Source organism: Schistocerca piceifrons, chromosome 1, assembly GCF_021461385.2.
Source record: "Schistocerca piceifrons isolate TAMUIC-IGC-003096 chromosome 1, iqSchPice1.1, whole genome shotgun sequence".
Classification (NCBI taxonomy): domain Eukaryota; kingdom Metazoa; phylum Arthropoda; class Insecta; order Orthoptera; family Acrididae; genus Schistocerca; species Schistocerca piceifrons.
Genome location: NC_060138.1, coordinates 312,019,422 through 312,041,254, shown reverse-complemented (window position 1 = coordinate 312,041,254; position 21,833 = coordinate 312,019,422). Strand labels below are relative to the sequence as shown.

At 39.2% G+C, this 21,833-nt stretch overlaps 1 protein-coding gene across 1 annotated transcript in view; it reads left to right on the top strand.

Annotated features, from left to right (window-relative positions):
• The window catches only part of LOC124712219 (esterase FE4-like), a 123,228-nt gene that overhangs the window by 22,649 nt on the left and 78,746 nt on the right, over nt 1–21,833 (top strand). Inside the window, 1 exon segment of the mRNA XM_047242516.1 lies at nt 5,732–5,863. Within this exon segment, the coding sequence (XP_047098472.1) occupies nt 5,732–5,863 (132 nt within the window).

Sequence of the window (21,833 nt, the reverse complement as noted above, 5' to 3'; positions counted from 1 at the left end):
ACACACACATATACATCTGCACATACACAGACACAAGCAGACATTTGTAAAGGCAAAGAGTTTGGGCAGAGGTGTCAGTTGAGGCGGGAGTACAGAGGCAAAGATGTTGTTAAAAGACAGGTGAGGTATGAACGGCGGCAAATTGAAATTAGCGGAGATTGAGACCTGGCGGATAACGTGAAGAGAGGATATACTGAAGGGCATGTTCCCATCTCCAGAGTTCTGACAGGTTGGTGTTAGTGGGAAGTATCCAGATAACCCGGACGGTGTAACACTGTGTCAAGATGTGCTGGCCAAGCACCGAGGCATGTTTAGCCACAGGGTGATCCTCATTACCAACAAACACTGTCTGCCTGTGTCCATTCATGCGAATGGACAGTTTGTTCCTGGTCATTCCCACATAGAAAGCTTCACAGTGTAGGCAGGTCAGTTGGTAAATCACGTGGGTGCTTTCACACATGGGCCTGCCTTTGATCGTGTACACCTTCCGGGTTACAGGACTGGAGTAGGTGGTGGTGGGAGGGTGCATGGGACAGGTTTTACACCGGGGGCGGTTACAAGGGTAGGAGCCAGGGGGTAGGGAAGGTGGCTTGGGGATTTCATAGGGATGAACTAAGAGGTTACGAAGGTTAGGTGGACGGTGGAAAGACATTCTTGGTGGAGTGGGGAGGATTTCATGAAGGATGGATCTCATTTCAGGGCAGGATTTGAGGAAGTCATATCGCTGCTGGAGAACCACATTCAGAGTCTGATCCAGTCCCGGAAAGTATCCTGTCACAAGTGGGGCACTTTTGGGGTTCTTCTGTGGGAGGTTCTGGGTTTGAGGAGATGAGGAAGTGGCTCTGGTTATTTTCTTCTGTACCAGGTCGGGAGGGTAGTTGCGGGATGCAAAAGCTGTTTTCAGGTTGTTGGTGTAATGGTTCAGGGATTCTGGACTGGAGCAGATTTGTTTGCCACGAAGACGTAGACTGTAGGGAAGGGACCATTTGATGTGGAATGGGTAGCAGCTGTCATAATGGAGGTACTGTTGCTTGTTGGTGTGTTTGATGTGGACGGACGTGTGAAGCTGGCCATTGGACAGGTGGATGTCAACGTCAAGGAAAGTGGCATGGGATTTGGAGTAGGACCAGGTGAACCTGATGGAACCAAAGGAGTTGAGGTTGGAGAGGAAATTCTGGAGTTCTTCTTCACTGTGAGTCCAGATCATGAACATGTCATCAATAAATCTGTACCAAACTTTGGGTTGGCAGGCCTGGGTAACCAAGAAGGCTTCCTCTAAGCGACCCATGAATAGGTTGGGGTACGAGGGGGCCATCCTGGTACCCATGGCTGTTCCCGTTAATTGTTGGTATGTCTGGCCTTCGAAAGTGAAGAAGTTGTGGGTCAGGATGAAGCTGGCTAAGGTAATGAGGAAAGAGGTTTTAGGTAGGGTGGCAGGTGATCGGCGTGAAAGGAAATACTCCATCGCAGCGAGGCCCTGGACGTGCAGAATATTTGTGTATAAGGAAGTGGCATCAATGGTTACAAGGATGGTTTCTGGGGGTAACAGACTGGGTAAGGATTCCAGGCATTTGAGAAAGTGGTTGGTGTCTTTGATGAAGGATGGGAGACTGCATGTCATGGGATGAAGGTGTTGATCTACGTAGGCAGAGATACGTTCTGTGGGGGCTTGGTAACCAGCTACAATGGGACGGCCGGGATGATTGGGTTTGTGAATTTTAGGAAGAAGGTAGAAGGTAGGGATGCGGGGTGTTGGTGGGGTCAGGAGGTTGATGGAGTCAGGTGAAAGGTTTTGTAGGGGGCCTAAGGTTCTGAGGATTCCTTGAAGCTCCGCCTGGACATCAGGAATGGGATTACCTTGGCAAACTTTGCATGTGGTGTTGTCTGAAAGCTGACACAGTCCCTCAGCCACATAGTCCCGATGATCAAGTGCCACGGTAGTGCAACCCTTGTCTGCCGGAAGAACGACGATGGATCGGTCAGCCTTCAGATCACGGATAGCCTGGGCTTCCGCAGTGGTGATGTTGGGAGTAGGATTAAGGTTTTTTAAGAAGGATTGAGAGGCAAGGATGGAAGTCAGAAATTCCTGGAAAGTTTGGAGAGGGTGATTTTGAGGAAGAGGAGGTGGGTCCCGCTGTGACGGAGGACGGAACTGTTCCAGACAGGGTTCAATTTGGATAGTGTCTTGGGGAGTTGGATCATTAGGAGTAGGATTAGGATCATTTTTCTTCGTGGCAAAGTGATATTTCCAGCAGAGAGTACGAGTGTAGAACAGTAAATCTTTGACAAGGGCTGTTTGGTTGAATCTGGGAGTGGGGCTGAAGGTGAGGCCTTTGGATAGGACAGAGGTTTCGGATTGGGAGAGAGGTTTGGAGGAAAGGTTAACTACTGAATTAGGGTGTTGTGGTTCCAGATTGTGTTGATTGGAATTTTGAGGTTTTGGGGGGAGTGGAGCTGGAAGTGGGAGATTGAGTAGATGGGAGAGACTGGGTCTGTGTGCAATGAGAGGAGGTTGAGGTTTGCTGGAAAGGTTGTGAAGGGTGAGTGAGTTGCCTTTCCAGAGGTGGGAAACCAGGAGATTGGATAGTTTTTTGAGGTGGATGGTGGCATTCTGTTCTAATTTGCAGTTGGCCTGTAGGAGGATGCTCTGAACAGCCAGTGTGGATGTGGGAGAGGAAAGATTGAGGACTTTTATTAAGGATAGAAGTTAGCGGGTGTGTTCATCGGCTGAGTTGATGTGTAGGTGAAGGATTAGGTGGGTGAGGGCAACGGATTGTTCAGTTTGGAACTGGTATAGGGACTGATGGAAAGAAGGGTTACAGCCAGAGATGGGAACTTTAAGTGTGACGCCTTTGGGGGTAATGCTAAATGTCAGAGAAGCCTGAGAAAATAAAATATGGGAGTGTAATCTGGCTAGGGCGAAGGCATGTTTGCGGAGGGAATGTAAATAAAACTTAATGGGGTCATTGTGGGGATGTTGTGAGGGTGACATGGTATTAGAAGGTGGAAAGTGTAACATGAGGCTGAAATGAAAATGAAAATAAAAACATATCTCTGCCTACGTAGATCGACACCTTCAACCCATTACATGCAGTCTCCCATCCTTCATCAAAGACACCAACCACTTTCTCAAACGCCTGGAATCCTTACCCAGTCTGTTACCCCGGAAACCATCCTTGTAATCATTGATGCCCCTTCCTTATACACAAATATTCTGCATGTCCAGGGCCTCGCTGCGATGGAGCACTTCCTTTCACGCCGATCACCTGCCACCCTACCTAAAACCTCTTTCCTCATTACCTTAGCCAGCTTCATCCTGACCCACAACTTCTTCACTTTCGAAGGCCAGACATACCAACAATTAATGGGAACAGCCATGGGTACCAGGATGGCCCCCCTGTACGCCAACCTATTCATGGGTCGCTTAGAGGAAGCCTTCTTGGTTACCCAGGCTCGCCAACCCAAAGTTTGGAACAGATTTATTGATGACATGTTCATGATCTGGACTCACAGTGAAGAAGAACTCCAGAATTTCCTCTCCAACCTCAACTCCTTTGGTTCCATCAGGTTCACCTGGTCCTACTCCAAATCCCATGCCACTTTCCTTGACGTTGACCTCCACCTGTCCAATGGCCAGCTTCACACGTCCGTCCACATCAAACACACCAACAAGCAGCAGTACCTCCATTATGACAGCTGCTACCCATTCCACATCAAATGGTCCCTTCCCTACAGCCTATGTCTTCGTGGCAAACAAATCTGCTCCAGTCCAGAATCCCTGAACCATTACACCAACAACCTGAAAACAGCTTTTGCATCCCGCAACTACCCTCCCGACCTGGTACAGAAGAAAATAACCAGAGCCACTTCCTCATCTCCTCAAACCCAGAACCTCCCACAGAAGAACCCCAAAAGTGCCCCACTTGTGACAGGATACTTTCCGGGACTGGATCAGACTCTGAATGTGGTTCTCCAGCAGGGATACGACTTCCTCAAATCCTGCCCTGAAATGAGATCCATCCTTCATGAAATCCTCCCCACTCCACCAAGAGCGTCTTTCCGCCGTCCACCTAACCTTTGTAACCTCTTAGTTCATCCCTATTAAATCCCCAAACCACCTTCCCTAGCGTACAGGATCAAAGGCAGAGCCACATGTGAAAGCACCCACGTGGTTTACCAACTGACCTGCCTACACTGTGAAGCTTTCTATGTGGGAATGACAAGCAACAAACTGTCCATTCACATGAATGGACACAGGCAGACAGTGTTTGTTGGTAATGAGGATCACCCAGTGGCTAAACATGCCTTGGTGCATGGCCAGCACATCTTGGCACAGTGTTACACCGTCCGGGTTATCTGGATACTTCCCACTAACACCAACCTGTCAGAACTCCGGAGATGGGAACATGCCCTTCAGTATATCCTCTCTTCTCGTTATCTGCCAGGTCTCAATCTCCGCTAATTTCAATTTGCCACCACTCATACCTCACCTGTCTTTCAACAACATCTTTGCCTCTGTACTCCCGCCTCGACTGATATCTCTGCCCAAACTCTTTGCCTTTACAAATGTCTGCTTGTTTCTGTGTATGTGCAGATGGATATGTGTGTGTTTGCGAGTGTATACCTGTCCTTTTTTGCCCCTAAGTTAAGTCTTTCCACTCCCGGGATTGGAATGACTCCTTACGCTCTCCCTTAAAACCCACATCCTTTCGTCTTTACCTCTGCTTCCCTCTTTCCTGATGAAGCAACCGTTTGTTGCGATAGCTTGAATTTTGTGTGTATGTTTGTGTTTGTTTGTGTGTCTATCGACCTGCCAGCACTTTCGTTTGGTAAGCCACATCATCTTTGTTTTTAGATATATTTTTCCCAAGTGGAATGTTTCCCTCCATCATTAATTTGAAATAATAAGTATTTGAGACAAAAAACAAATGTTTTTAGATTAAAAGAAAATTTGTTGTCAATTATTGTTTAAGAAATTATTTTTAAGCGGTTAATTTTTCAATGTTTTTGATGATGAAATGTTTACAGTGTCACTTGTTTCAAGAATTAAGAAAGAAATTAATCAGTCAATCAATGGTGTCATATTTAGGATGAATTTTTATTCTGCAAAAACTAAGGTTCAAATAATTGCTCATAGATAATCAGCTTTGTCTCAGAAGCCACTGGTACATATAATTTACTAGTATTGCAAAATTATAGGAAAAAAGATTCTTACTAAGTTGTTCCATAGAGCCATTAGAACTTACAAAAATAATTTATAGTTAATAGTCATTCGTTAACCTATGATGAGTGACTATAATGTGTTTCTCTGAACCAGAGGTTTTGAAATATTGGTAATATCCTATTTCACTCTCCAACTAAGCATATGCTTCTTTTCAAACTTCCTGATAAACTGAAAGTGTGTGCTGGATTTGATGTGAACCCTGAACTCTGCCGTTCATGGACAATGCTCTTACTGACTGAGTTATCCTGACAAGATCATGGTTGAACTGCCTGTTTGTGACAATATATCAGACTTCATTTTCCTTTTTTTCAGTTTATATAATAAATAAAAATAAATATCATTGGTACTGACCTGAAATGAAATATTTTAGTAATGTTTTCATTGTATTTATTGCTTACAAACAATGTCCGTTTTAATATTGATTCTTGACCTAAACATATCTAATGGTTTAGGAGACTTAACATGTATCAATTGCACTGTTGAATACATTTTGTGTAATATTTCCAGCCCCCTGTGGCCAAGCAACCATGGGATGGTGTAAGAGATGCTTTGGCAGCTGGCTAAATGTGTGTCCAATTGGACACTGGAGCTGATAGAGGACAGGAAGACTGCCTGTTTCTGAATGTATATACACCTGAGGTAAGATTGTTAGGTCAGCTTCGGCAAAGTCTAATTATTTATCTTAAGCATTTTTGACAGTAAAGTCTACTGAATAAATTTAGATGAGGGTAACTGAATTTTTTATTTTACCATGTGAACATATTTGAAGAACTACAGTTTACATTGATCTCTAACAACCAAATAAACAACATTTCAAGCTACTGGTTGCAGTTCTTTTGAGAGCTGTCACTCCAATAATAACACTTGAGTCCTAACAAAATTTACACTGGTGATGTGTAGCTACTTACAGTATGAAAGAGACACTACTGTAAGCACTTTGCCAATAACTGTGAGTAATATCCTGAAGAATATTTCTAAATAATTGAAGTGAATCATTAATGGTCACAACAAATTACATTTTTATTGCTGTCTTCTCCTTAACATGTTTTCTGATCACTACTTGGTCACAAAGAAACTGGGAATGATACTCCATGTCTATGAAAATTGTAATGGGTTCACCAACCATTTGTGGCAGATCATAATTTGCTTTTAGTTATCAATAATGTTATGATGTTGCAAATTCTTTAATTGGGGACACTAATCACAAATGAGGAAAGACTATTGCTTACCTGCTACTTATTGATTACTGACACATAGGCAATGTAATGGAAAATTATTTTGGTTATTTGTATGAGTTTTTGTGTGTATTCAGGTATGGAAAAATAATGTGTGTTTGCTTGAACTATAGATATGAAATTGCTTATTCTGAGGTCTGATGTGTATCTGTGTGCTACCCATCTACCAGTTGCAGGAGAAATTCTGTCTTTCCTCATTACTGGGTGAAACTTGATATTGACAGTAGTGAGATTTTTGGGGAAAATTTAAGTGTATACCAGGATGATAGACAAATGGAAAAAGGAGGAGGCGTATTTGTCACAGTAGACAAGAAACTCAAATCCACTGAGATGGAAACTGAAGTTGCATGTGATACTGTTTGGGCAAGACTCAGTATCAGAGGTTAACATAAAATGATAATTGGATCATCCTATCACCCCCCCCCCCCCCCCCCCCAAACTTAAGAGGTAACCTCAGTTCACTTGTATGTTAGATCCCTAATCGTACTGTAATCATCAGTGGAGACTTTAATCACCCAACCATCAATTAGGAAAACAATAGTTTTGTTACTGATGGATGTGATAAGACATCCTGGAAAACTTTACTAAATGCCTTCTCTGGAAACTACCTATAACAGATTCTTAGGAACCCCACTCATGATGGAAATATATTTGATCTTATAGCAACAATTAGACCTCACCTCTTTGAGATGTCCACATCAAAACTGATATCAGTGACCATGGCACAGTTGTAGCAACAGTTATTACCAAAATACAAATGACAACTAAAACAAGCAGACAGATATATGTGTTCAGTACACCAGATAAAAAATCTGCAGTGTCATATGTCAGTGAGGAAATAGAAACTCTCAGCATAGGGCAGGAGCAACCAGAGAAATTCCTGCTCAAGTTTAAAAGGATAGTTGGAATGATATGTATCCAGTAGATTAGATTAGATTTAATTTCATTCCAATTGATCTGTAGTGAGGAGGTCCTCCAGGATGTAGAACATGTCAGAAAAACAATAATACATAACAAATTTATACAAGTAAAACAAATAAGCTAATGTACCTTCCATAGGTCCCAAGTGGAATGATCATCATTTATTTATTTATTTATTTATTAATGGTTACTATATGAAAGGATCATTTTACAACATTCATTTACTAAGATCACATTAATGACTGAATTTAAAATTAAAAAAAAATATTTATAAGGTTATAAACATATAATAGAACTAATACAATACTTATTTACAATGAACACATTACTGCACTGATGACAATAATCTCACACAACCAACCCACAGAACTATATCAAATATTTGGGAAACTGAACAAATACCTGCTGAGTGGAAATGTGCATTAATTCACCCTCTCCACAAAAAAGGTGCAAAAACCGATCCAAATAATTACAGGGGAATTTCACTGCTCTCTGTAATATACAAAATTCTTTCAAAGGCCCTGTTAAACAGTTTAGAAGAACAAGCAGACCAGTTAATAGGAGAGTATCAGGCAGGGTTCCGCAAAGGTTGATTGTGCATCGAACAGATATGGAACTTAAAAGCAATTCTGCAAATGAGAAGACGTAGAAATACTGTGGTGACTTTTGTTAATTTTAAATAGGCTTACAATTCAATAGATAGACAAACATTATTTTACACTTAAGAGGAGTTCAGGATTGACAGGAAACAAACAGATACAACTTCCAAATTAAATTCATGGGAGCAACATCAGAAGCATTTCATACCAATACTGGTGTTTGCCAAGGAAATGGAATTTCCCCCCTACTGTTTAACATGGTTCTGGAAAAAATTGTGAGGACATCAGAAAAGGAAATAAAAGGAATTCAGCTTGGCATTAAAAAAGAGCAGAGAATTGGGCTGAAGTATCTGGCTTTTGCGGACGATCTTGCCATTCTAACAAACAATAGAGAGGAAGCCAAACTTGCAATGGAAAAACTACACAAAATCTCACAGTAAACTGGGCTACAAATCTCCTACAAGAAAACACAGTACATGGAAAACAAACCTGTAGATAATCTCCCCATTACTACTCAATATGGGAAAGTGGCACAAGTTGCCCACTTCAGATATCTGGGAGAGATAATCCAACCATCAGGACTGAACTCAATAGCTAATAAAGATAGAATCTCCAGATTACAAAAAGAATATAAGCTCACTTGGAATCATTATAATAAGAAATACATTTCTGTAAATGTGAAATTAAGGCATTACAACAGAGTAGTCCTGCCAAAAGCACTTTATGCTGCAGAAACTACAGTGATTCATGGTCATATGAAGATCAGAGAGATTGAAAACCAGGAAAGAAAAATTCTGAGGAAAATATATGGACCAGTGTTTTGGGAAGGAATTTGGATGAAGAGGCCAACTAGAGAGATTTACAAAGATATAGAAACAATAACAGACACCATTAGAAAGAGCAGGATGAATAAAATCATGCTCACAAGACAAATCTTTGAGATAGTAAACAAGAGCAAAAATAAGACAAAGTGGATCACTGAAGAAGAAGAAGACATTAAAGAACTGGGGAACACACAAGACAACATAAACAATAGAGAACAGTTTAGAAACATCATACAGAAACACACACTTAAACAAGAACATATGGAGAACAGAACAGGAAAAAGATGGTCGGAAGAGAGAACACAGTGAATGTATGAAGAGAATTTGGGAAGAATGAAGAAAGAAGAAGAAATCATGACAAGCTTTTTATGGCTGCTGACAAGTTATTGAAAATGTGTGTTCCTGAATAATGCACACCTTTTTGTGCAAGAGTAAGTGACTTTAAATTCTCATGAAGATTATTCGTATTTCTATTGATTCCATGAACTGAGCTGTTGGTTTGAAAAAAGTGGTATATTTTTAATGACAAATTGCATTGAAGAATAAATATATTGGGAAGCAGTAGTTAGTATCCATAGTTCCCTAAACAGGCCTCTGCTGGATGTTCTTGAGTTCACACCACATATAACTCTTATTGCCCTTTTTTTGCCCAGAAAACTTTAGCTTGGGTTGATGAATTACACCAAAAAATAATCCCATATAACGTTATGGACTAAAAGTATGGTATGAATAGTATGGTAGCTTTTTCATTTTTTTATCCCCTATGTCTGACAGAATTGGCTTACAAATAGAGATTTGTTTAGATGCTTCAGCAGTTTCGTGGTGTGCTCCTCCCACTTGAATTTATTAACAAACTATAATCCCAAGAATTTAACACTGTCCACTTCTTCTATCTGCTTGTCATCCTATGTTAGGTATATACTCATGGGACACTCCTTCAAGTTCTGAACTGCATGTAGTGTGTCTTTTCAAAGTTTAGTGACAAAGAATTGGCTAGGAGCAAGTGATTAATGTCCACAAATATTTTATTAGCTGATCTTTCTAAGATAACACTTGATTTGCTATTTATTGCAATGCTTGTATCATCAGCAATAGAACAGTTTGTAACAGGAAGAAACCCCTATGGTATACAGTCATTGTAAATAAACTTCTAATGAAACAGCAATTGCTGTGTAATAGATGTAAAACAAAGTGTAGGGCTTTAGATAGAGAGACGCTGAATGAAACGTGTTTGGCTGTCAAGAGAGAAATACATGATGTCTTCAATGACTACTGTAGCAGAATATTGTCAAGTGGTCTTTCACAGAACACAAAGAAATTCTACTTGTATGTAAACGCAGAAAGTGGCACCAAAGTTTGTATCCAGACTCTAATGAATGAAACAGGAACTGAAATTGAGGGTAGCAAAGTAAAAGCTGAAAGGCTTAATTCTGTTTTTAAATGTTCCTTTACAAAGGAAAACACAGGAGTATCATCCCAATATAATTCTCATACTATTGGAAAGATAAGTAATATATGTGTTAGTGTCAGTGGTGTTGAGAAACATCTGAAATCGTTAAAATTGAACAAAGCTCTAGGCCCCGATGCAATCCTTGTCAGAATCTATACTGAATTAGCCCCTTTTCTAACTATAATCTATTATTAGGGACAGGAAAGAATCGGTTTTACTTTATGGCCTAAATTTGTGTTATTTTTTGCACTTTTCAGTGTTATTAGTTGGTGTTATTTTCTGGCAAGCTTTTTATATCATCGGTTATCTATTTTTGTCATACTTAACCTTTTTCAATGCTATGTTGAAAATGGAACTATTCCTAAGATAGAATGGGCCAAACATGAGACAAGTGTAGAGAAAAATTATTTTAAAAAAAATTTTGACACAAATAATTATTTAAAAACAAACACCAAAGGTAAAAATGAAAACAACGTTATGATGCAGATATTTTATTGATGACATGTTTCCTGCTTTTTCATATTGTTCTTGTGCTGTGGAGACCACAGAAGCCGGTCTCCACAGCTCAAGAATGATCTGAAGACTTGCAAGGAGTGTGAAACATGTCATCAATAAAGTATTTGCAACAGAGACTATTATTTAAATTTTTAACATTTGTATACTGTTGCCGTGCCTCGCCACAATGGTGTGGAGCGATACATGTATTTTAAATACTGGGAAAAAATTATTTATCAATGATGTATCCAGCAGATTAAAAAATATACAGAACTTCCCTTTTTCAGGTCCACAATCAATTTTTGACACTCGATAATTTTTCTCAATGACTTAAATATTTATGTTAAATGGTTGGCATTTCGTATGGAATAGCAGTAGTGAAACTTTTTTATTTTAATGTAAAGAAAAATCTCTGCCTTTGCAATGCTATTCTTAATAAATAAAATGTCTTGGCTGCATCCCCAGGAGATTTTACTATATGAATACCACCAAGAAAGTTTGCAGGTTAGATTTTAAGTATTCCTAAGTAACAAAATACTTATAAACATTTACAAAAGTTGTTTAACTTGGGTTAAAAATAAGACAAAATTTGATTTTCTTAATTTTTTTTAATATTCACTCTGATGTTGCTTGGAACCAGTTTATAGTATGTTTCAGTACACTTTTTGAGTTTTAAATTCCATTTTCCATCAGTAACACAGTCTTTTAATAGAAAAATGCTTTCTTTTAATGTAGTATCTTTTTTTTAACACACATATACAACTGGTAGTAAGACTCATTTGTGTACTGCACTTTCAGCTGTTTTTACCAAGATCTGGACAAAGGGGGTGCAAACAGACAAAACATGTGATGTGCTTATCTTACTATTAACAATGAAGTGTAAACATGAAATATCCGAATGCAAGAACTGCAATAGCTTCCAAACGATTGAAAAACACACCACAAACAAAACATGAGACAAGTGAAGTGTACCTCACTCTAACTCAGACAGCTGCGCGCATCCGTGAATCTGGCAGCTTGACAGCATCAGAAAATTTTTTCTGGATAGATGCTGGCTGCTTTCTCTCACTGTTTATACACCAAGCAGCCACACTCCAAGTAGCCAGAAGCAGGAGTAGGTGCTGCTTATATGCGATTTCAGTTCTGGCATGCACAGCAAGCTGTCTGGTAACTGCTTAAACAAAACTTATTTCAATGAAATTTGAAAATAATCATATTGATATTAATTAAAGTTTTTATAAGTTAATGCACTCAAAAAAATAAGCACTCATTCGCAAGGGTTGGCAGCGAGCATACACCAGACAGTTGTCCTGCCAATGAATGGTCTCTGTAAACTTGACTAATGGCTTAAACACAATCATGTACAATAATAACATGGTTTGCGTACTAGGATGATTTGAGAAAGGGTTCTGATACGTGAAACTAATCATCAATTAAACAAAAGTAACTGAATTTTGCAACTTCGGCTGTTTTCTACATCAAATTGAGTAACTCAAGTTGCTGTCCTGTTATTAACACAGTGTGCTGGAAATCCATAAATGAAATTTATAGCTGCCCATTTCTGTCATAGAAATTAACACTGTCCTGTAAGATACCTGCCTCACCAACCATTCGGAACTCATGACATATTCGGAAATAAACACCCAAATATTTATTTCATTCTTTGATCTCTAATCAGACAGAAATGCATATTTGTATTACATTTTCGGGTTTTTTCCCTTACTCTTACTGTGAAAAGTGGTAGAGTTGTAAGCTCAATGATTGATGACAATGTTGGCGCTCACCCTGCTTCCAAATACTTGCATTAGATTCATAACAGAAGACTCAGACTGTGTCGACAACGCTACGATGGAAAATATATATATATATATATATATATAAAAACAAAGATGATGTGACTTACCAAATGAAAGTGCTGGCAGGTCGACAGACACACAAACAAACACAAACATACACACAAAATTCAAGCTATTGCAACAAACTGTTGCCTCATCAGGAAAGAGGGAAGGAGAGGGAAAGACGAAAGGATGTGGGTTTTAAGGGAGAGGGTAAGGAGTAATTCCAATCCCGGGAGCGGAAAGACTTACCTTAGGGGGAAAAAAGGACGGGTATACACTCGCACACACACACATATCCATCCACCTATGTGTGTGTGTGCGAGTGTACACCCGTCCTTTTTTTTTATTGCACCATTGCTTTGAGACAGCACACTGTGGCACATACACTGCAAAAAAAAAAAAAAAAAATCGAAATTCACAGTGGTCGTTCATACGCGCTCTCAAACATCAATAGTCAAAAGGCCACTAGTTATGTCATGACTGCAAAAAGTAGTGCTACAGTTGAACATAGAACATTTCGACATGAAATGTCATTAGATATATGACACTTCTTATGACGACACAAAGAAATTTTGTTGAAAAGCTCCAATTTTGCATTACTTCCTTAAAACCGTCAAATTTGCAGTACCTCCTTAAAAATAACTGAATTCACGTTATTTCCTTATAAACCACTAAATTCATGTTATTCATCACGTTATCATTTAAACGAATTTTTCCTGTTCCTAGTGATGTCATACATCCCGTCCGCACTACCTGTTCTGCTCTATCAGTTTGTTCATCTATCCATCTTCTGTGGTCTCTTCTCACACTCCTTTTCACTTCCTTATCTGTTGCTCTTTAATCAGCTTGTGCCTGTGCTTTTTGTTGCCTGGTCCTGCTCTGATTTACTCTTCCTTTGGCCTGCTTTCTGTGGGTGATTTTCCTCCAGATATGTTCGGACATCCAATCTCTCCGCAGGTAATTTTTAAAGCCAAGTTGTCTCTCACTCACTTGCACAAAAGTATTTTTAACTTCTGTCCACATTTCCTCCATGTCCTTATCCTCAGCCATCTCCAGTTCCAGTGCCTGGAATCTATTCCGGAGTTCCAGCTGGAACCCCTCAGCTATCTGTGGATCTTTCAGTTTACCTACATCGAATCTTCTATTCCTTGGCTCAAATATCTTTCTGGAAGCCACAATCTTCATTCAGAATGTGGCAGTAATAAGATGCTGGTTGCTACTTGTGTCTGCTCCTCTTCTATTCCGCACATCTTCCAGGTGCTTCCTGAACTTCCTGGATACTGCAATGTGGTCAATTTGATTTTCTGTAATATGATCTGGGGATACCCATGTTATCTTACGACATCTCCAATGAGGAAACAAGGTCCCTCCTATTACAAGTTCATGGCTCATGCAGAAGTCACTAAATCTGTCCCCATTATCATTCATTTCACCCAAGCCATGGACCCCTATTATCTGTTCCAAACCCTCATTGTTATCTCCCACCTTGGCATTTATGTCTCCTGTAACAATGAGGATATCTTTCTTGCTCACTTTCCTTACAGTCCCTTGTAGCAGGTATTAGAACTCTTCCTTCTCCTCAGTCTCTGATGTCTCTGTGAGGGCATAGCATTGGATAAGCACCACGTTCTGGACGTTCGTCTTAAATCTGGTGGTCATGATCCTAATGGACACAGGTCTCCATTCTAGAAGGCTCTTCTTTGCTGCCTTGGTCAACAACAGGCCAACTCCATCCTGGTGTTCCTCTTCCTCTTCACACCCTGAATATAACAACATAATTCCATCTGATATATACATTTCACCTCACTCAATCTCAGGATATCAAGCTTATAGTTATTCATTTCCCTTGGCACTTGTTTCAGCTAGTTACTCTCCCTCAAGGTTCATATATTTCAAAAGCCAATTTTCATTTCCCTTTTATGCCAAAGATTGTTACCAGTTTATCCATCCTGTTTTGTATTCTTGTCTCGGTTTCAGTAATCAGGTTATTTAAGAAGGGCGAGTGATTGGCCCACCACTTCCGATTGCCTTGGTGAGCTGCCACCTTATCGCCCAGGCACTGACAATTTGCCAGATGTTCGGCATATGGCTTAGCTATACATACATGGTTTAACCACCAGCATCAGTTATGTGGGGGAAATGGGAAGGAAAAGAAAAAGAATGGGCTAGGGATGGGAAAAGGGTAGGAGATAGGTTTTTGACAGTTCATCTCCATGTGCCTTCCATATATTTAACCTTCTTTAATGATTCTTGATCCAAGTGTTGGTAATGATCAAATTAACCTCTGTGCAGAATTCTAGCAGGCACCTCTCTCTTTCCCTCCTTTCCTCCCAGTCAATTATCACCTATTATCTTTCATTCTCTTCCTTTTCCTATTATTGAACTCCAGTCCTCTGTCACATTTACATTTTTGTTTTCCTTAACTATCTGAGTAGTTTCTCTTTCTCATCATACATTTATTCAATCTCTTCATTTTCTGCCAAGCTAGGTGGCATATAAATTTCTACTGCTGGGGTGGGTGTGGACTCAATGTCTATCTAGGCTTTGATAATGAATTCCCTATGCTGTTTGTCGAGGCTTATCTGTACTCCTATTTTCTTATTCATTACTGAGCCTACTGCTGAATTACCCCTGTTTCATTTTGTATTTATAATCTTGAATTCACCTAACCAGAGGTTCCATTCCTCCTGCTACTGAACTTCAGTAATTTACACAGTATCTAGCTACAACCTACCCACTCCCATTTTTAAATTTTCTATACAACCTACCTGATTAAGAGATCCAACATTTCACACTCTGACCTGTAGAATGCCAGTTTTGTTTCTCGTGATGACAACATCCTTCTGAGTACATTCAGCCCAGAGATCCAAATGGAGAACTATCTTAGCTCCAGATATTTTACCCAGGAGGATGTTACTATCATTTTACCACACAGTAGAGATGCACGACCTCAGGAAAAATTATGGCTATAGTTTTCCTTTGCTTTCAGCCATTTCCAGTATCAGAAAGAGCAAGGCTATTTTGGTTGATGTTATAAGGCCAGATCAGTCAATCATCAAGACTGTTGCCCCTGGAACTTCTAAAAAGGCTGGCACCTCTCTTGTTTTTCTGGCCTCTCAACAGATACCTCTCCATTGTGGCTATACATCTTCGAGGCACACAAGCCACCCAAAGGTTCAAGGTGGATTAATACATATACAATTACAATTAAATAATTCACATAATCTCATGTAATTCCTTAATTAATTCTCATAATTTATTCCTCTCAATAACATGACTTCTTGTCATAAAATATGATTTAACTGTATAGTTAGTTTTCTAATATCATGGTTTGAAATGAAAGAAAATCTGAATAAAGATCTTTGTTTATAACATAATATCAAGCTTGACTACACTGCCTAAGTATACAACTGACTTTTACAATTGTTGGTGACTTTATACTGCACAAATTAGTTAGGAAAAAATGTGTATCCACATTTCGGAAGTATGCAGAATCTTGTACTGATGTAGCTATTAGAATGTCATATCACACATTTCATTATATCCAGTGTGGTTTGCCATATTGCTCCCTCCTCTGCCATTCACAGTACCTCTTGCATTCATGAGATTCTGCAAGTGTCCAACAGACAAAACAAATTGGTATATGAAAATATACGTGTGTAGAGAAACAACAGGAAGAAATATTATTTCAATAAACTCTATAAGGCAGTTGTGCTTCTGTGTATGTAACTTCTTACATGTGGTGTAGTACAACCAAAATAAAAAGTGTGAATTTTCAATTACTGTATTACATAATACACCCACATACCTCCTCATTAGTTACATGATCTACCCATATAATCTTCAGAATTCTTCTGTAACACTACATTTTAAAATCTTCTGTTCTCTTCCTGTCTAAACTGTTTACTGTCCATGTTTCACATCCATACATGGCTACTCTTTCTGACACTTGAATCAGTGTTAATAAATTTCTCTTCTTAAGAAACGATCTTCTTGACGTTGCCAGTTGCATTGTATAACCTCTCTACTTTGGCCATCATCAGTTATTTTGCTGCCCAAGTAGGGAAACTCGTCTTCTGTTTTAAGTGTCTTGTTTCCTAATCTAATTTCCTCAGCACCATTTGATTTAATTTGACTACATTCCATTATCCTTGTGCTGCTCTTATTGATATTCATCTTGTAGCCTCCTTTGAAGACAGTATCCATTTTGTTCATCTGCTCTTCAAAGTTCTTTACTGTCTCTGACACAATTACAATTCATTGGTGATCTTAAAGATTTTGTTTTTACCTAATCTTTAATACTTACTCAAAATTTTTCTTTGGTTTCTCGTACTGCTTGTTCAATGTACAGACTGAATAACATCAGGGACGGACTACAACCCTGTCACACTCCCTTCTGAACCATTGCTTCCCTTTCATTCCCCTCAACTCTAATAGCTGGTGTCTGGTGTCTATACAAGTTGTAAATAGTCTTTTGCTCCCTGTATTTTATCTCTGCTACCTCCAGAATTTCAAAGACATTATTCCAGTCAACACTGTCAGAAGCTTTCTCTTAGTCAAAAAATGCTTTAAAATTAGGTTTACCTTTTCTTAACCTATGTTCTAAGATAAGCTTTAGGGCCAGTATTGCATTGAGTGTTCCTACATCTCCAGAAATTTATAAATAGGCATTAGTAATTTAGTAATCACACCAATCTTTAAACATGGAAACAGAAAAGATTGTAACAACTACAGAGGTATCTCTTTAATCAGCATTGTGGGTAAAATCTTCTCAGGTATTGTTGAAAGGAAAGTGCGAGTATTAGTTGAGGACCAATTGGATGAAAATCAGTGTGGGTTTAGGCCTCTTAGAGGTTGTCAGGACCAGATCTTTAGCTTACGGCAAATAATGGAGAAGTCTTATGAGTGGAACAGGGAATTGTATCTATGCTTTATAGATCTAGAAAAGGCATATGACCAGGTTCCTAGGAGGAAGTTATTGTCTGTTCTACAAGATTATGGAATAGGAGGCAAACTTTTGCAAGCAATTAAAGGTCTTTACATGGATAGTCAGGCAGCAGTTAGAGTTGACGGTAAATTGAGTTCATGGTTCAGAGTAGTTTCAGGGGTAAGACAAGGCTGCAACCTGTCTCCACTGTTGTTCATATTATTTATGGATCATATGTTGAAAACAATAGACTGGCTGGGTGAGATTAAGATATGTGAACACAAAATAAGCAGTCTTGCATATGCGGATGACTTAGTTGTGATGGCAGATTCGATTGAAAGTTTGTAAAGTAATATTTCAGAGCTAGATCAGAAATGTAAGGACTATGGTATGAAGATTAGCATCTCCAAAACGAAAGTAATGTCAGTGGGAAAGAAATATAAACGGATTGAGTGCCAAATAGGAGGAACAAAGTTAGAACAGGTGGACAGTTTCAAGTACTTAGGATGCATATTCTCACAGGATGGCAACATAGTGAAAGAACTGGAAGCGAGGTGTAGCAAGGCTAAAGCAGTGAGCGCTCAGCTACGATCTACTCTCTTCTGCAAGAAGGAAGTCAGTACCAAGACTAAGTTATCTGTGCACCGTTCAATCTTTCGACCAACTTTGTTGTATGGGAGCGAAAGCTGGGTGGATTCAGGTTACCTTATCAACAAGGTTGAGGTTACAGATATGAAAGTAGCTAGGATGATTGCAGGTACTAGTAGATAGGAACAATGGCAGGAGGGTGTCCACAATGAGGAAATCAAAGAAAAACTGGGAATGAACTCTATAGATGTAGCAGTCAGGGCGAACAGGCTTAGATGGTGGGGTCATGTTACACGCATGGGAGAAGCAAGGTTACCCAAGAGACTCATGGATTCAGCAGTAGAGGGTAGGAGGAGTCGGGGCAGACCGAGGAGAAGGTACCTGTATTCGGTTAAGAATGATTTTGAAGTAATAGGCTTAACATCAGAAGAGGTACCAATGTTAGCACTGAATAGGGGATCATGGAGGAACTGTATAAGGGGGGCTATGCTCCAGACTGAACGCTGAAAGGCATAATCAGTCTTAAATGATGATGATGATGATTAGTAATTTTACATAGAAGAGGAAAAGCTTTGACCTTAGAATGGGATATTGAGGCATATTTTTTGATTTTTTATTCCAACTAGAATAATAATTTGAAGTGACAATTACCCTTTATCTTCTGTACTGAAGGGATGATCTAAGAAGTGCCCTCAGTCCCATATTTACCTAATTTGTAGATGTGCAAGACATGGTTTACTGAATCAGAGGCTTTTAGCAGATTGTGGAAGATACCTGCTATCTTATTCCTCTGATCTAATGCTCTGATTAACTTGTCAGTAAAGTGGTTCACTGGCAATGGCCTTGCCACAGTGGATACACCGGTTCCCATCAGATCACCGAAGTTAAGCACTGTTTGGTGTGGACGACACTTGGATGGGTGACCATCCAGGCCACCATGCACTGTTGCCATTTGTCGGGGTGCACTCAGCCTTGTGATGCCAATTGAGGAGCTACTCGACTGAATAGTAGCAGCTCCGGTCAAAGAAAACCATCATAACGACTGGGAGAGCGGTGTGCTGACCACATGCCCCTCCTATCCGCATCCTCAACCAAGGATGACATGGTGGTCAGATGGTCCTGATGGGCCACTTGTGGCCTGAAGACGGAGACCATCCATTGTCCAAAGTGGTTCACTGCACCCAGAGTTTTTGTTTCCTTAACGGAATCCAAATTGGTTACTTAGAATAATAATATTTCTTCAATAAAATTTTGAATTTCGATTGCAGCTGCTTTCTCCAGCACTTCTGACAGTCCTGGATTAATAGAAATAGAATGGTAGCTTCCCACACCTTCTCTTGACCCTTTCTTGAACAAAAATATAGCTTCTGCGTACTTCAACCCATCAGAAAAGCATCCCTATTCAAAAGATTAGTTGATTATTTGAGTTAGTGAAAGTGCTATTTTTTCATATACTGTTTTAAACACTTTAGTGAGTATCCCATCCTACCCAGCAGAGTTCTTGTTTGTAAATGATAGTATAACATTTTGCACATCCTTTATCAAAACTTTCTTTAAAATCTGTAAGATACTTAGCCTCTTGGTAAAATCCAAAGTGATTTACTGTATGATGATATTCTGCTACATCAACATTATCCTTTGTTATATTTGCAATGAATTTATTTAGCTCTCTAATACAGTGAACTGGGTCTACAATAAGATTATCATCTAGTATAATCCCAGGTATTTCATGGTTTCTAACTTTAACCCTCGACGGGTGCACTGTTGTAAAAAGTACAACAGCAGCAGTTTTTATCCCTGATTGATGCCTTAACCTTGAGCTATTGTGCCATTTCTGCCATGTATTCCATTGTTGATGTTTTCTCGACAATGTTAAAGTGGCTTCAGTTCATTTGGTTAGCTTTCTCATTTTGTTTTCTGAATTGTAGGCAACCATGTGTTGAATGTTGTAAAAAGTACAATGCGAACCTGTTGGTGTGACAGTTGGAAGCTTTGTCCAGAGGAAAAGTGTACTAAACAGTTAATTATATTTTCTCTTTTTTTTAGTTTTTATAGATGCACATTAAACATTACTTTGGTTACACTGGCATCTGAATGTATTTTGTATTTGTTCATTTCAGTTCTTTGATTTTTTTCCATTTCAAATGGTGTATCAGACTAAGAAATTCATAAACTGCTCGAAGAAGGTGATGATAAAGTCTACCCAGACTTTTCAGACTAGGAGAAAAGTAAAGTAGATTTGAGTGATTAAGACACTGAATAGGACCATGGCAGTGAATCTGAACTTGAAGGTGGGGATGGTAATGATCCAGAAGATACAGCAGACGTATGAGGATTCTTTATTGAAAAGACAGTTTCACATTGGTGTAAAAGCGAGTGTGCTAAAACATCAAAAACCAACAGAAAAAAACATTGTGCAAATTCCACCAGATCCAAAGAGAAATGTGATGGGTATGACCGGTGAAGTTTATTGCTTTTTTGAAAGTAATTGACCTTGATTTTATTGATGAAATCATAAACTATACAAATACCTATATAAATAAACAGTGAGACACGCATCAATTCTCGTGTAAAAGAGGTAATAAAGTGACAAAATAATGGCTGTGTTCAGGATTTTTTTAAGAAGAAGAAAATGCCTTCATGTTAAGGCACTGAAACTCTGGGCAGCAGACAGAACGGGAATACTACTGCTTAGGACTGCAGTGAGTCACAATAATAGGTTTCTGTTTTTTCTAAGTTGTATGCAGTTTGTTGATATGAGAATGAGGAATGCCAGGAGAAAAACTGATAAGTTGGTTGCAATTTGTACAGTATTGGAACTTTTTGCTGCTGACTGTGAATTCCCCATGATAGACAAAATGCTTCACCCCTCCGGAGACCACTGTAGATGGATTCAGTACATACCCAGCCAACAAGCTAAATATGGGACAAAAGGTCTTCTCTGTGTGATGAAAAAACATTTTATTGTAGTAATCTGAAGGTTTATTGTGGCATGCAACCAAAGGACAATATCGGGTATCTAATGCTCCCGAGGACATAGTGAAAAGATATGTGGTGCCTACAGAAAATTCTAACAGGATCCTTACAACTGACAGTTGGTACAATAACTACCTCCTTTCTGAATATTTGCTGCAGAAGACTATCACTTGCATTGGTACAATGGCACAGACTTGAAATTCTTCTAGAATTTCTCCCAAACAAAACAAAAGAAACTGGAGGAGTGATGTTTGGATTTCAGTAGGATAAGACTTTAGTTTCACATGTTCCTTATAAACACTGTGCTATCACACTTTTGTCTGCTGTGCATGAAATGGCGACAGTGGATGAAGAAACACACAACTCTGAAAACATAATTGTGTACAACATGACAAAAGGTGGAGTTGACATTGTAGCTGAAATGTGTGCCTGATGGTCTATTTTAAGAACTGCAAGGAGATGGCCATTGGCTACTTTTTCATTTTTCTGAACAGTGCCATAATTACTTCGCAAACAAATTGTCTGTGAAAGGTGTTACGAAAGTGAACATATGTCTGAAAAACTGGCTAAATTGTTATTTAAAGAACTAAAAGAGCAAAAGTTTTCATTACAAATGTTGAAGATAGTAAATATGAACTGCTTTCTCCAGTAAATATAATAGTTTGTCTAAGACAAGTTTGTTTTTACTGACAAATGACCATTCTGTAAATTTTACAATGTGCACCTGCTCATGTGACAACAGCAGGTGCTCCTCTC